General features: G+C 36.9%; 1 protein-coding gene across 7 annotated transcripts in view; it reads left to right on the plus strand.

Annotated features, from left to right (window-relative positions):
- LAMA2 (laminin subunit alpha 2) overlaps positions 1-14998 on the plus strand; it is a 334884-nt gene that overhangs the window by 188553 nt on the left and 131333 nt on the right. For all 7 annotated transcript variants that reach the window (XM_041469664.1, XM_041469666.1, XM_041469665.1 and 4 more), the window contains 3 exons: positions 1476-1589; positions 9881-10008; positions 14704-14790. In XM_041469664.1, coding sequence (XP_041325598.1) covers positions 1476-1589; positions 9881-10008; positions 14704-14790 — 329 coding nt within the window. The remainder of the gene's footprint in view (positions 1-1475; positions 1590-9880; positions 10009-14703; positions 14791-14998) is intronic.

The raw sequence follows: 14998 nt of genomic DNA on the forward strand, positions 1-14998 counted from the left end.
ACTTGCATCACTATAATGGTCAAGAACTTTCCCAACTGTTGCCAGTTACATAATTTCTTTTCTTAAGACCTCAATCTGTAATCTTTTAGTATTTTTCTGAGCCCTGCTATTGATATTTCATGTCTAAGCTCTTAAAATTAGTGACTTCTGGAGCCTTGTCTTGAGCAATATCATTTGTATCTGTGTACAACAGATTATTTTCAGTCGCCAAAAGAGGGAAAAGATTTATAGACTTACGTAGAAACCACTTGCATCTCGAGCCACAGAAAGAAAAATACAGCAATTTCTTTTAATCTCTTTTTAGGGTATGGATTTTATAACTTTAGAATTTTTTTTTTGTATTTACAGGGTTTTTTAGGAATGTGTAACCAAGAATATAAAGAATGAAAAAAAAGGGTAATATCTCAGGTTTTGGAATATTTTTTAAAAGAATAATTTCAATTAATCTTTAGATTACTTTCAATTTTTCAAGAGTAAGACAAAAAGGGACATCTTTATTTATACAAAGAAGAGTCTGTTTGTTACCTTTCGGGAGAGTGTATGTGAAGGGGAAAGGATTTTGTTTATTAAATGATACTTTTAGTATTCTGTCAATGCAAAACTTTCTCTTTGTATTATCCAGATGGTTTTGAAGGTCATAAATCTGTCATGCACATTTTTTATCTTATGGAAAATTATTGGATCACATGAGCAGTCCTACCATGGATGGATAGTTTGCTATAAAGCCATTTAAAAAAAACAAACAAACTGTAAACCCAGTTGTGAGATATATAGTAAGGAAGTCTGCTGCTTGACATCTTATTATGAGCAAATTGAGTAACTGAATTTTCACTGATGAATCACAATTGTATGGTGTCACCTTTCCTGCAAAATTACTGGCCATGCATTTAATATTGATTTGAATTTTGCATTTAAAAAAGAAAATTAAAATATCAGAGCAGTTTCTTGAAGGGAAATTACTATCCTTTAAGGAGCACAAATTGTAAATAAAAGGACAGCCTAGTTTTCAGCCTGTGCTTTATTTCAGTGTAGCATTTTGCTGGAGTCCTAACAAGACTAAATGGTATTTCAATTGTCCTTTGCGCCTGAACTTCTCAGAGAACATTCTTCTTGTTTTGAGGTTTTTTCCTTATTCTCTCTCCTTCAATATTTCACCTTCTGGCTGTTTTTCAGTCTGTACCTCTTGCTTTCATGCTGTCATATTTCAGTTCTTCATTTCTCTGCTTTATTTTACCATTTCAGAAGAATGATCAAGTTAAAGCTTCCTCTAATCTTGCACCTGCCGCTAAGGCTAAGGTCAGTGCAAAGCTACAGCACCAGAAAGAAGAATTTTCTAGAGAAATATTGGTATTTTTATTCATTTGGCAAGCATGTTTGTTGTGTGTGCAACCATCAAATCCAACAAAAAAAATTAAAATCCCGTTCCTTCCTCTGTTCAAAGAAGAGTTTAACTTTTTATCTAACTTTTCTTGCAGTCATGCTGGCCTCGACACAGGCGTGTGAATGGCACAATCTTTGGTGGAGTCTGTGCACCCTGTACGTGCTTCGGTCATGCAGATGTGTGTGATGACATGACAGGAGCGTGCCTGGTAAGTGTCCCTACAGGAAACAATGGACATGGCCACCATCAACCCAATATACCCTGTGCAACTGAATTAGTCACCTCTGAGACCTGGAATAATCAAGAAGAAAAAAAACAGTGAGTAATGAAGAGATCTTTATGTTGAGGTTAAGGATCCCCTCACACCAAGATACAGTGTCTTGAACAGTTAAGAAAATAAAAGATTTTATTTCTCACATAGGATCTATGTTTTAAAATACAATAATTTTAGGTATGGCATGCAGAAAGCAGCAAATGTATGAGTGCTTTTTTGTGCAAGATTTATCTTCCCCTGCAGTACATTCACTTTATAATGAATAACATACCTTTATAATTATAAAGGTAACTTTGTAAATTCTGTTCTAGTTTAATGAGAAGATGTTGTTAATGCCTTCCTTCTTCTAAATTCATAGCAAACCTTGAAGGAATACTTAATGAATTGTACTTCAGAAAAATAATAAAACAATATGATCTCAGTTAAATCAGATTTATTTTTTTTTTCTTGTAGACTATGGAGATTTTACCTACTAATTCAGCAATTAAATCTGTGATATTTTCCGTAGTAAGCCTACCAGCACACCACTGTTTCCCGCCTGTTCAGTAGCCTGTTGGAATGGGTGAATTATGCTGAATATACTTTTCTGATTGACTCAAGGGCATTTTTAGTTTTATATTGTCTGACATGGCATAAAGCTTGAAACAACATGTCTAATTTCATTAGTCTTGCAGAAGCACAATTTAAGCCAGTGCCAGTTTAGTGGGATATACTCTCATTTCCCTGCAGAATTTCAAGCAGACTCTGAAATGTGCATGTTTCTAAATGTTCCCTTTTATTTCCTTAAGAAAAACCTGCTGGGAAAATGCCAAAATGAAAATTCAAGCTTTTTCCAATATAATTTGGCACTTAGAATTATTACTGTTCTTCCTGTTTTTCTCATAGAAGATGTTTAATTGCATTGCAGTGCAAAACAAGATATCCTTAATGTGTGGATCAGTGGATTTTTCAAATTGCTTTTTCATGAATAGAAGCTTAAAATTATTCTCAATTTAATTATACTGTAAGTCTCAAAAGAAGTACCTAGAATGAAAAACATGTTTGGCGTGACAGTCATGTTTTGAATCTTTCTCTTAATACTCAGTGAAAATGTTTATCACTAGGGTAATATGGATTTGTGTTTCCTGACAAATTTTTTTTTTGTGTTAATGACCATATTCTCCAGCTACAATGTTTATAATATCTGTGTGGGATAAAATCAATTAACAGGAGAGAAAAGAAAGGAGGAATCTTGTTTAAGGTATGCCAAAACTGTTGACTCTTTTGCTTAGGGGTCCATAGCCAGATGTAAGTTCTGAGGTTGTTGGCTTCTGTGTCTTCATGTTTTAGCCCCTGCACAGCTTCCCTCTTTATGTTTGTCTGTAGCACCAGCCTGGATAAAAGAGAAGGCCACGTAGGCTGCATATTGCTTTTTGTGCTTTTTGGCTGTTGTGAGCTGTTGACTCAGGCAGCGGAGCTCCCCCTTCTGATGTTTCAAGTGTGCTGGTGTAAGAGAACACAGCACTGACAAGGAAGTGGAAAATAACCAGCTGAAGACGCACTTTCATCTATACACGTTATCAAGCTCTCTGCATTTTATGTGTTCTGTAGCTTATACTAGATCAGGCTATAGAGAAGAGGTGCACAGGGAGCTTAAAATCAGTTCTGGATTTTCTTACAACTTTGAAAGCACTGTAAGTCAGATCGGTTAGTATCCATGCAGGCTATTAAATGCTGCTATTCAATTTGATCATAAGCCTTTTGAAGTGAGAGAGAGAGAAGTCTGAGTGCTGAAAAAGAGAAATGTTTCTCATCAAAGGCATTCTTTCTATTGAGGTTTACACAGCCTTTTGCCCTCCTTATTATTATTCATGGTGTTTTCTCAGTAATACAACAGACAATTTAGGCATCTAATTTACTGATATGATACTTCTTTTAGCTCTTCCTTAGCTTTGAAATGTAGTTGAAAAGAAGCTGAAATGTGTTTTTGACTCATGATAAAAGCCCAAATCATCTGCTTCGACACAGGCCTATATAAAAAGCTCATTTTAACGTATATCTTACAGTTACCTGCAAAGCCCTTTGATCCCCAGAGCAGCCATAGAGAGCTGCACAATACCTCGTTCTCGTTACCATTGTAATATACATAACTGCTTTGGTACATAGGGCAATTTGGAACATTCAGAAATATTCTTTTGTACTATTACACACACACGTTTACAGTAGCTTTAGTAGGTTGGTTAAACCTAAACCTTGCGAAAAGCAAGAACATTTCAAGGTGTTTTGTTCATTGCCGGGTACTATGTTCCTGTTAGTAAGCCCAGAGAAAGTAGATCTTTCTCCCCAAAGATATGGTCAAATTGCCCTAAGTGGGCAGTCCCCAGTGGCATCCTTTTCATATTGTATACCTCTGTGTATAAACAGCATATACCATGTAGAATGAGGCCGGTGTCAGTGCTGTGCTTTAGACAGTGTTCTTCACCAGAGCAACAAAATGTCTTCACCCATCTTCATATCCACCATAACAAAATTATATGTCCTAGCTAAATGCAGTACAGGCTCTCGCTCAAGTGAAGATAGGTAAAGCCTCTGCAGCATCCTGATTGCATTTGTATTGTTAGACCGGGAAAGGGAATTGTCTGTTCATCTTGACATTATGGTAGTTTGAAAATGCTAGATGAGCTTATTCATGCTTCTAAAGGTAGAATACCATTGTCTGGTCTAGACAGCTTGGGAATATACTAAAATAGGCACCCAGACTTACTTTCTTTAGCTGGCTTTAACAGCTTCCCTGGTTGTCTCTGTGACAGGTATCCTGAGGAAGGGCAGCAGCATGCCAAATGTGCTATGTTGGACTCTGTCATAATCCCTGTATAAGGTTTTATTTTCATCACTAGCATTCTATTCTAAATGTTTCTTTCCGTGTTCATATACACTAAGCTGCATATGCCGGAGTGGTTTTCAGTGTGAATTTAGGGTTCCCTGATATTGGGCATAAAGTTCATTTGGTTTCTTCCAAAAAGGGAGAGCTGGGGGAGAAATCAGCAAGGAAATTCGTAGGGAACAAGGTCTGAGTCATATATAAACTTTTGGACAAAAATAAATCCCACAGTTTTAATTGCACAGAGATTGTCTAGCTGAAGTTTAAAGATGTTCAGAGGTAAAAGAGGTACAGAAAATCAATGCGTTTAAAATAGTGTGAGACACAATTGAAATCATTGTATTGAAATTATTTTGGAATTGAAAGCATAGATATTTGGACATAAAATTGTTCCTGGCCACAAAATCTATGGATCTGTGAAAAAACCCTATGGATTTTACCAAGCCACTAGATCAGTGTGTTGGAACAACCTCTATTTACGTGGGAATAAAAAGAAAGTACATATATTGTACTGGGCAGGTTAGAAAATTTGATCACAATCTGCTTTATACCCAGTCTCATGACACGAAAAAAACCTGTACAGTTTTCCTATGAACATGAAATTAAGACATCAGATGCATCAGTTTTATCATGCTTTATAGAAATAATCTCAGTATAATTAGACATTGCTCAAACCAGATGATGTTCCAAACCATTGCTGTACATTTGGCAAGTTTGAAACTGAGATTCAGCCAATTGATATCAAGAAAGCACAAATCTTTCATGAGTGTTGATAATATTTTTAGAAGGACTTGTCTACTTCAGTACTTATAGTACTGATCTGTAAATGTGGCAGATTAGTAAGAAGTTTAATGCATCACTGAAGAGAACAGGCAGATCAGGTCACATCTACATAATCTTTGTCCTGTAAGGTCCAAACTGGGAGAAAGTGTAGGATACACAAGATCATTATTTCTCAGATAAACTAACAGACACAGTATGGGATGCTCAGATTTTGGTCCTATATATGTGGGGTTCTGGTTTTTGGTTTGTTTTTAGATTTAAATATTGATTCATTGCTTTTGAGCATGCTGAGGACCATCAGTGCTAGTCACTTTTTAAGCACTGCCTCCTAAGGGTACTGGAGCAGGCAATTACAAAATGTCAAAAGTCAAACAGGCACAAGGCCAGCTTAGCTGAGCAGGGACCTTCTTTTGGAGATAAGGCAAAAAAGGAAGGTGCACAGAGTGGAAGCAAGATCAGGTGATGTGGGAGGAATACAGAAGTGCTACTTGCTGCTTTAGGAGAAAAAGTGATGTGGTCAAAGCTCAACTGGAGTTGAAGCTGGACGGGAATATGGAGAGCAATAATAAGAGTATTTTAAATAAGTTAATAGTAAGAGGTAGTGCAGAAATAACATCGGTCCACTAGAGGATGCAGATGGTCCCCTCACAAACAGGGATATAGGCAAGAGATGTTTAATTCTTTCTTTGCCTTTGTCTCCAACATTGATGATGGACTGAAGGGGTCCCAGTGCCTTGAGCTGAAGGACCCTGGCTATGAGCATGATAAACTCTCCGTGATGATGGACTGAAGGGGTCCCAGTGCCTTGAGCTGAAGGACCCTGGCTGTGAGCATGATAAACTCTCCTGGGGAGTACCCTGAACTAGTGTGGCATCTACTGGATATGGAGTCTGGATATATACTGGATATGGATATAAGTCTATGGGGTCTGATGGGATTCATCCAAGAATACTCCAAGAGCTGGCTGATGTCATACTGAGGCCTCTCTCAAACATTTTTGAACAGCCTTGGAAATATGGAAGGACCCTAGTTAAGAGGAAGCTGGCTAACATTTGAATTTTCAAAAAGGTTGAGAAGGATAGCACGGAAACTGTAGGCCTGTCAATCTCATTTCAGTGTATGGTAAAATTACGGAGAAAATTTTTTTGGGAGGTACTGAAAAACATGTAGAGGATGGTGCAGTCATCAATCACAGCCAGAATGGCTTCCTGAGGGGCAAATCCGGCTTATCAAATTTAATTTTCTTTTATGACAAGGTAACCCACTTAGGTGATCAAGGGCAGCCAGTTGATGTAATCATTCTGGATTTCAGTAAAGCTTTTCACACTGTCTCTCACAGGATCCTTCTGGAAAAAATGTTCAGCACACAGCTGGATAAACATCATGCAATGGGTGAGCAGCTGGCTCATGGGTTGGATGCAGGGAGTTGTAGTGAATAGTGCAATATTGTGGATAGATAGAATGTAGGAGAATAGAGATAGTGGTGAAGGTAATCTCACCCCAAGGGGTTACAGCTGTGCTAGTTATCAAGAATTAAGAACAAGCCTGCCCTTAACAGGCCACAGCTGGATCCAATTAGGAGGGTATTGTAAAAGAGTAGGTTGGCTGGTTGAGATGTAAGATGGAGTTTGTTGGCTGTGCAGAGGAGGAGTTGGAGTCAGTGCTGTGAGGAGCTGCCCATGAGAATCACCAAGAGGGTATGAAGCCTTTACAACAAGATGGCAAGACAATATCAGACGGGCAAGAGATTGTCCTGCTCTGCACGGGGGCAGCCTCACCTTGGATACTGTGTGCAGTTTGGGGTGCTACCATAAAAAAGACATTAAGCTGTTAGAGAATGTCCAAAGGAGGGCTATGAGGATAGTTAAGGGCCTCGAGGTGAAGCTGTATGATGAGTGGCTGAAGTCACTTGATCTGTTCAGCCTGGAGGGGACTGAGGGCAGACCTCATTGCCAGTACAACTTCCTCATCAGGGTAAGAGGGGCAGGCACTGATCTCTTCTCTGTGGTGACCAGTGACAGGACTTGAATGAAAGGCTTGGAGTTGTTTCAGGAGAGGCTTTGTTTGGATATTAGGAAAAGGTTCTTAACCCAGAGGATGGTTGGGCACTGGAACAGGCTCCCCAGAGCAGTGGTTACAGCAGCCTTGACAGAGCTCAGGAGGTGTTTGGACAATGCTCTCGGGCACATGGTGTGACTCCTGGGGAGTCCTGCACAGGGACAGGAGTTAGACGCAATGGTCCTACCAGTTGTGGATATTCTATCGTCCTGTGATTGTGAGGAATTAGACACAGGGGTCTGAATTGAGTAGGATTAGACACAGTATGTAGAAATGACTGATGTTCACGTGCCAGAAAGTACTTCATCAAAGTGAAGGTGGTCATGTCTTTGTAACAAGAAATGTTTTCCTACAAAATGGAAGGTTTCAGGTGTTTTACTTTAAAAAAGCAGAACCTGCAAGTACCACTCAGTAAGAGATGTGAAGCTTTAAAGTAGTGTATTAGCTTCTCTCACTTTAATAACATCCTTGACATATAAACTGTTCATATTCTTCAAGAACATTAAGATATGTCTGAGGATATATAAAGCTAAACTTATCACAAAAGAAGAATCCATTATTTTTCAGAAAAAGTACAAATAATTTGACATGATGTCTTTAAAAAGTTGAATTGCAGAGGATTTTTCTTTTGAAACACTTAAATTATTTTTGTCACATCTTCTTTAAAAAAGCATATTGTTCCTGGCTACTTTTTTGGTATGACTGGTAGATTCTTTTTGAATGTCAATGCTTGAAATACCAATCAAATGGATTAGTTAACTTAGGGAAGTTGATTTTAACCCAGCTGGCTGTTCTAAAGCCATAATTTTAATTGATTAAGTGTTTCAATAATTTAGTATTAGCTCACAATCTCCAAATTATGTTAAAATACGGTATTGTGATTGAGGCTTTCATTTCAAATATATGCTGATTGTATTGCACTAGCAATAAGAAAGCACCCTTTAAAACAGCAAACAGTGTTTCTGAAGGCAAATGCTTTTGATGCCAATGCCCACGTGACTAAAAAGGATATTGTGCTTTTTCAGCTGCCCAGGTGCAGAGTGCAATACAAAAAAGCTTTGTACAAATCATTGCAATCCTGGAAAGCTGTGAGGAAGGAATCAGTGTTCCTTAGAATATTGTCTGTTTCCTTATTGAGGATAAATTATGTCTTCCAGACAGTAAGGCTGTTAAATAGCAATCAGTACCATATGCATGACTTACTACAATGATAAAACAATTTTAAAGTGTTCTAAAATACAATTTTAAATTAAACCTTAAATTTGAAAGTGCCCACACTTAAAGAAAAAAAAAATCAAAACAAACAAAAACCCCCCACAAATAAACAAAAACCTAAATGAAAACAAACCTTCATAGTTCTTAAGCTGCAGCTTGGAGGAAACATTCTAGATTTGATCTGGCCCATAGTTTTAAACACAGCAGAACATGCTCTATTAACAAAAATCTCTCATGGCTTTCATTTTGGCCTTTTGAAGTTGACATATGCTCTTTTAATCCTTTTCTCAGTTCATACCAAACACATCAATATGGCATTTAATGTCCCAAACTATTCTGTTTTCTCTGTTTCTGCATTGTGAAAGGGCTACACTTGGGTATCTTGTGTGAAATAGCAGTGAAAGGAATATTGTGGTGTGCTAGTAATGTGGGGTGAAGAAAGGAAACAGATTAAGCCAGAAAAGTAATTTTTCTGATTCTGTTATAGATTCTGTGAAATTACATAGAGTTTCTAAATCTATATGATGAGAGGGAAAAAGAATAAAAAGGGTAATTACTCTTTAAAACTTGGTTCTTACAAGTCATCATGAGAAGCTTTTTCTCACAGGACTGATTTCCATTCTACTAAAAGATTGTTTAATTTGAGATCAGCCAAAAGCTATATACAAAAATGCAAATGTAGTACTGCCATTTTATACTGCATGTTTCTTATGCTCGGCTTAATTTCTCTCCTATTATGCAGTCACATAGATGAACACAAAGTGTTGGATAGCACCCTATACATGATATACTTGTCCTTCCTTCTACTCATGAAATAGAGGCTGGATTCTATTCAAGCAAATAAGAATTAAGTAATTCAGGCTTTGCTACAGTTTGCAAATACTGCTAGCCATATACCTTGTAAAATTAACTAATGTACATGCATGTCAAAAGTAATAATTCATTTTTATAAATTATGTCATCTAGGCTGTATTTTTGGAATCAACATCTGAAGACAGTTTGTCACAAAATATGGCCTGTTGCAAGACTGCAATACTAAACCTGTCTTATGCTGCTTTGAAAGTTGGTTTTAGCAAACTAAAACAATAATATGGCTGTTGTTTGGTGTAAATTTAAAATTTTCTGTCACATATTCTTTTTGTTTTACATGGAAAAAAGTTATCCACAAGAACATATGAAGCTCTGCTTTTGACAGCTGACCTGTAGAACTATTTCTCAACAAGCAGAAGAAAATAGGAGTAAGTGTTGCAGACCTTTTTCCATATGCAAGTTGTCTAATTTTCAATTTGTACTTACATCTTCTCTTTAGGACTGCAAACACAACACAGGTGGTTCATATTGTGATAGATGCCTGCCTGGCTTCTATGGTGATGCAACTAAAGGGACAGCTGAAGATTGTCAGTTGTGTGCTTGCCCCCTAAATATACCTTCTAACAAGTAAGTTGTGCATTTATTGCATATTGCACTTTTCCCCTTAGTAAATTGCATTATTTCTTAATTTATATTTTTACATGTATGCTTGAGATATTTTTTCTTTCAATCAAATAATATATTCTGTAAGATAAATTTTTATTTTTATGATTGTACAGAGTGCTTAACTAGGCAGATGAAGACAAAAGCTGGATGATACTAAGGCAGAAAGAACAACACAGAATTTGGATGATTGCATTTCAAATTAATAACTAGCATTTGTTTTTCTGTCCTCCTTAAGAGTAGTTGTTTCTAGTTTTAAAGCTGAATTTGCAGATTTGACGTGTGAGTTTTTTCTGCTTTTACTTTTCCTTTTCTCTTAGTCTACATTGTGTGATTTGTTTGGAATTTGAATTCATCCTTAGATCTCATAAGTGAAAGTATTTTGTCAGCATATCTCAGAAAAAATACTGTAAGCTTGTTTAATTAAACAAAAATACAAGTGAAAAGTTATTCCAAATTCTGACCTAAGAACCAAAGTTTCCTTCATTACAAAAGCTTGTCTATGCTACTCCATCATGTAACTTAATAGGTAGACAAAGTGGCTTGAAGATATTTCATTGGTTTTGTCACAGACAGTACCTGGAAAATAATAGTACCAAAAGCCTTTTGCGTGATGTACCTGAATAAAACTGTTCTGACTCTTGTCTGGGGCATTGCATCATAAAATTGCACTGATCAGAGCAGGAATAGTCTAAACGCTTATGAACGGAAATTCCAGGGGATTGTAGAATGGGAGCCTGCCTTCCTGTTAACACAGCTCTTGAGTAGGTTTTATTAGATACATATATATGGGTTTATTATATCTGCTGCTTGGGCATGGTTCCTCTGACATTCTCATTACTTGGTATTTCCTTGCCTCAGTAGTCAATTATCTGTCTCTTGTTTGAGAACACTGTGCTGACAAAGAAGGAAAAACACTATCACATTTCTGTCTTGCACAGATGTGCAGCAAACCAAGTCAAATAGATTGAATTTAGGTTATGATTGGCAAAATGCCTGGAGACCTCCATTACATAGTCATCATACTTCTGGGTGCTTTACTTTCCTTTTGTGAGTTAAGTCTCCTTTCCAATATTTAGTTTTCTTGAAAAATATAATAGGTACAGAACAAAAACACAATATAAATGTTCTTTGAACTGTGAAAGTGTTTGAGTTCTGAAGTCTACAAAGTTTGGCTTTGTAGAACTCACTGTAAGGTTCAAGCTCTCATGATGTTACAGTCTAGATTTATTAAATTAATTAATTTGTTTGAGGAAAAAAGAGGTTTTAAAGATTTAATGTGTTATCTGAATGCTATTAAAATACTTCTTTGCTTTCCTACTTAGTTGCCAATGATTTTGTTATGCTAGGGATAATATTTTCAAAAAAGTCAGATACCTTAGTGTGAAAAACAAAATTTTACCAAGTTCATGTCACTGTGCAGATGTAGGATATGTCACGTTCTTTCTGAGTAACTGAAGAAGTGACTAATTGTATGTTCAAATTATTATAAATAGCTGTGTATAGATTTTAAATACTGAAATATTTAATTCCTAACATGATATGACAGGACATGTGTAGGTTTCTAAGCTTAATACTAAGTTCCCACTGCATAGAGAATATTGTACATGTAATGAGCCTGTGAGATACATTTCTATTAAGAAATAAGTTTTATATTTTATAGCAGAGTCTCATTTATTATGTTTATCATGGTTCCCTTCACTGTTCTCACAGCACCTTTGTAATGCCACATTAAGTGGAGAACTGTTCTAACAGTTGTAGAAATTGTGGTGATTGTGTTGTGCTGCATTGACTTCAGTGGATTTAGCTGCTGCTAAATCCTTTTCCTGTGTCCTAATGACAGGAGTTTCCACATGCAGTCACTGAAGCCAATCATGTGCCTTCTGAAGCACAGCAGTCATAAATGACTTGCCATATGTCAGAAAAGAGCACTTGGCCAAACCAGGAAACTAAAATTAAGTTGTCTAAGCTTGTTTTCTATATCCTGGGTTCTATTTTCTTCTTTTTGCATATATCTTCATGTATGTGCTTATGTGATGTAGATGAAATCAATACCCATGTTATAAATGGTCTATGCAATGAACACAACTCCTTCATCCTCTTTCTGTTTGTAAACATACCACTCTTAGAAAACATTTTAACATTCTTAGTCCTCAAGCAAAGGAAATTATTTTTTCCCCATAATTTCTAACAAATATAGATGTTTGGGGTAATTACTGCTCTTCCCTTGATGTAGGTATAAATTTGTGTAGCAAAGACTTTGACAGGAATGCTTTATCTCTGGAAATGGGAGATAGAAGATCTCTCACTCAGCCTGGAAAGGTCAGGAGTAAATTCATAGCGTGTGAACTGAGAATTCGGGTTGGTCTCAGAATTTTAATTTTTTTCTTGGAGAATTAGATAAAATCACAAACATATTGTCAGGGGGTGTTTTCTATAACACACTAGGAAGCTTTTAAGATGCCCTGTCTCCCAGCACAGACTTATCACATACATACCCATACTGTATACTCATATTTGTCCTGTGTCCTGACTCGTATTAGTGTTGTTGCCATATGGGAAAACCATAAAGAGCAATGATGAATCAAGAGGGGGACTACAATTTTTGAAGCTTGTTTTGACAAATCAATACTCACAGTTCATTAGTGTTTAGCACTATTGAGTAATGAGATTCTCAATAATCAGGAAGATAAACTCTTCACAGCCTGCTATCATATATTTCCTTTACAGCACGCAGATGGGAATTTCTCAATATACTAATGTTTATTGTTGAAATGAGGTCCAACTATTAAGTCACAGAAAGAATCAAGGAGGCAAGGTCTGAGCATAACCCTTAAAACATAGAAATTCTACTGTTCATCATTATTGCTTAGTAATAATAAGTACATTATCATTATTATCGTCATTATCCTTACAATTATTATCATTATTATATTTAAAATTTATGCAGTTAAATTCAGAACTCTTTGTGGAACTTGGGTGCAGTCAACTTTGTACAATGCTGTAATGAACTGTGATAGCATCTCTACAAAGTTTCCCATGAAGCTCTTAGAGTGAAGTTGGGACTGACAAGCAGAACTTATTTGAAGTAGTCAGGTGCTGCTGATTATATCCAGTGATAGTGTGTGCTTTCATTGCTATTAAAGAATAGAATGAACAATTATTGTTTCTTCAACTGACTCTTCATCCATTTGTGAATCTATTGAGTAAATGACATTGCAAAGTCTCACAAGCATAATCCTTATTGGAAAGAGAAAAATCCCAGCACCTGTCTTTATTTATTGGACCTGACCCATCCCACATTTTTCTTACTGGTCTCTTATATTTGTGGGATAACACAGAATAACTGAGGACAGCTCACAGGATGGATGACTCCTGAGAAGCGGGGTCCAGTCACCAGCAGCCAATCACATTAAATGGTGCTAATTAAGGTTTTCTGTCCTCCCTGGGTCTATTACTTTCCAGAAACTGTCATGGTATATCCTTTAATATATCCAAGGTCAGATTATGTCTATTTGTTATTATTGTGGCATGCACTGTTACCTTGAATATACCTTCCTTCTGCTGTCTCTGTTGGAGCAATTCTATTGCTTCTCAAATTCTCTTTTCCTAGGTTATAAAAGGTAATTTAGTATCTTTTTTTCACATAGGTACATTTTTTTTCCCCATTTTGAATAGTGATCCTGCTATGCACCTATACCTGGTCTTTTATTTCTTTTTTTTTCCATTTTCTATTTTTCTACTTAGTTGACCGGAATTGATTGCCATTATTTAGACGAGGCTTTATAAAGATGCTCATATGTCTGTGTCTCTAATAATCGTTACGGAAGAACAGATTGCCTCTTCTGTGTAGTATCTTTCAGTGTGTCAGGAGGTTTCTTCAGAAAAGTGGGTTAAGGGAGAAAGATTATGGAAAGCAAGATGCTGACAGTGAAGGAACACTGTTCAGTGTTAAACACAGGCATTGAGATGCAATGATTACAAATGGCTACAGTATCCTTATTTATAAAAAAAAAAGAAGAGGGGGAAAAAAACAAACACGCCAAAAATAATTAGAGCATAACAAAGAGGTAAAGCTTTCTAGTCTGCAAACTATTCTTAAACTTCAACATGCCTGTGTAGCCTGTTGCTTGAGGTCATTGGCACTCGATTAACTCAAATACACTCTCTGGGAGGCTGTACCAGATATTTCCCATTTTGCCCCTCCCCTTTCTTGTTCACTGGGTTCCTTTCACATCTGACTATACACAAAGTTAACTGAGCTTTTAATCGGTTGTCCTTCAGAAAGATTTATATAGGGGCCACGTTATGGCACAGATTGTTTTGCCAGGCCCTCGGGGGCACAAACAAGCAGCTGTACATTCCTGCCTTTTTAATGGTATCCAGACCACTCACTGGCAGACTCAAGTCCTGTAATAACAGGCTATTGGGATGCTGCCATCCGCTGCTCTATATTCAGTGTCACAGAAATAGCAGAGTCATTCCAAATTCAATTTGCTGGAGTCGAACTTAAGCCCCATGTCCTAGAGCAGAATCACTTTTCCTGGGCACTGTTTTGCAAATTAACAATCTTTGAAGTGGGAAGAGAGCTATGCTGCTAACTGTGTTTTCTTTATATTTCTTCCTTGTCCCTCTTCTTTCTCAAAATCAACAACACAGCTTTAGCCCAACATGTCATTTTGACCGACATCGTGGATTAATGTGTGATGAATGCCCAGCTGGCTACGTGGGACCACGCTGTGAAAGGTAAGCAGGCACCATGCTTTTAGTCATATGAGACCTGAAACAAAAGTATTGATCACATGGAACTGTTCTACCTTTTATTACCTCCCCTTCTCATCCCTGTTCCTGTTCTGAAACACACTGAAAAAATTCCTGTGCATTTTCCTGATATTGGATCACTGAATGTATGTTTTTCTTATGCTTGTTTCAGCGTTTTATGGTAAAATGTAAG

Source organism: Pyrgilauda ruficollis, unplaced genomic scaffold (assembly GCF_017590135.1).
Source record: "Pyrgilauda ruficollis isolate IOZ18807 unplaced genomic scaffold, ASM1759013v1 scaffold24, whole genome shotgun sequence".
NCBI classification, from domain to species: Eukaryota; Metazoa; Chordata; class Aves; order Passeriformes; family Passeridae; genus Pyrgilauda; species Pyrgilauda ruficollis.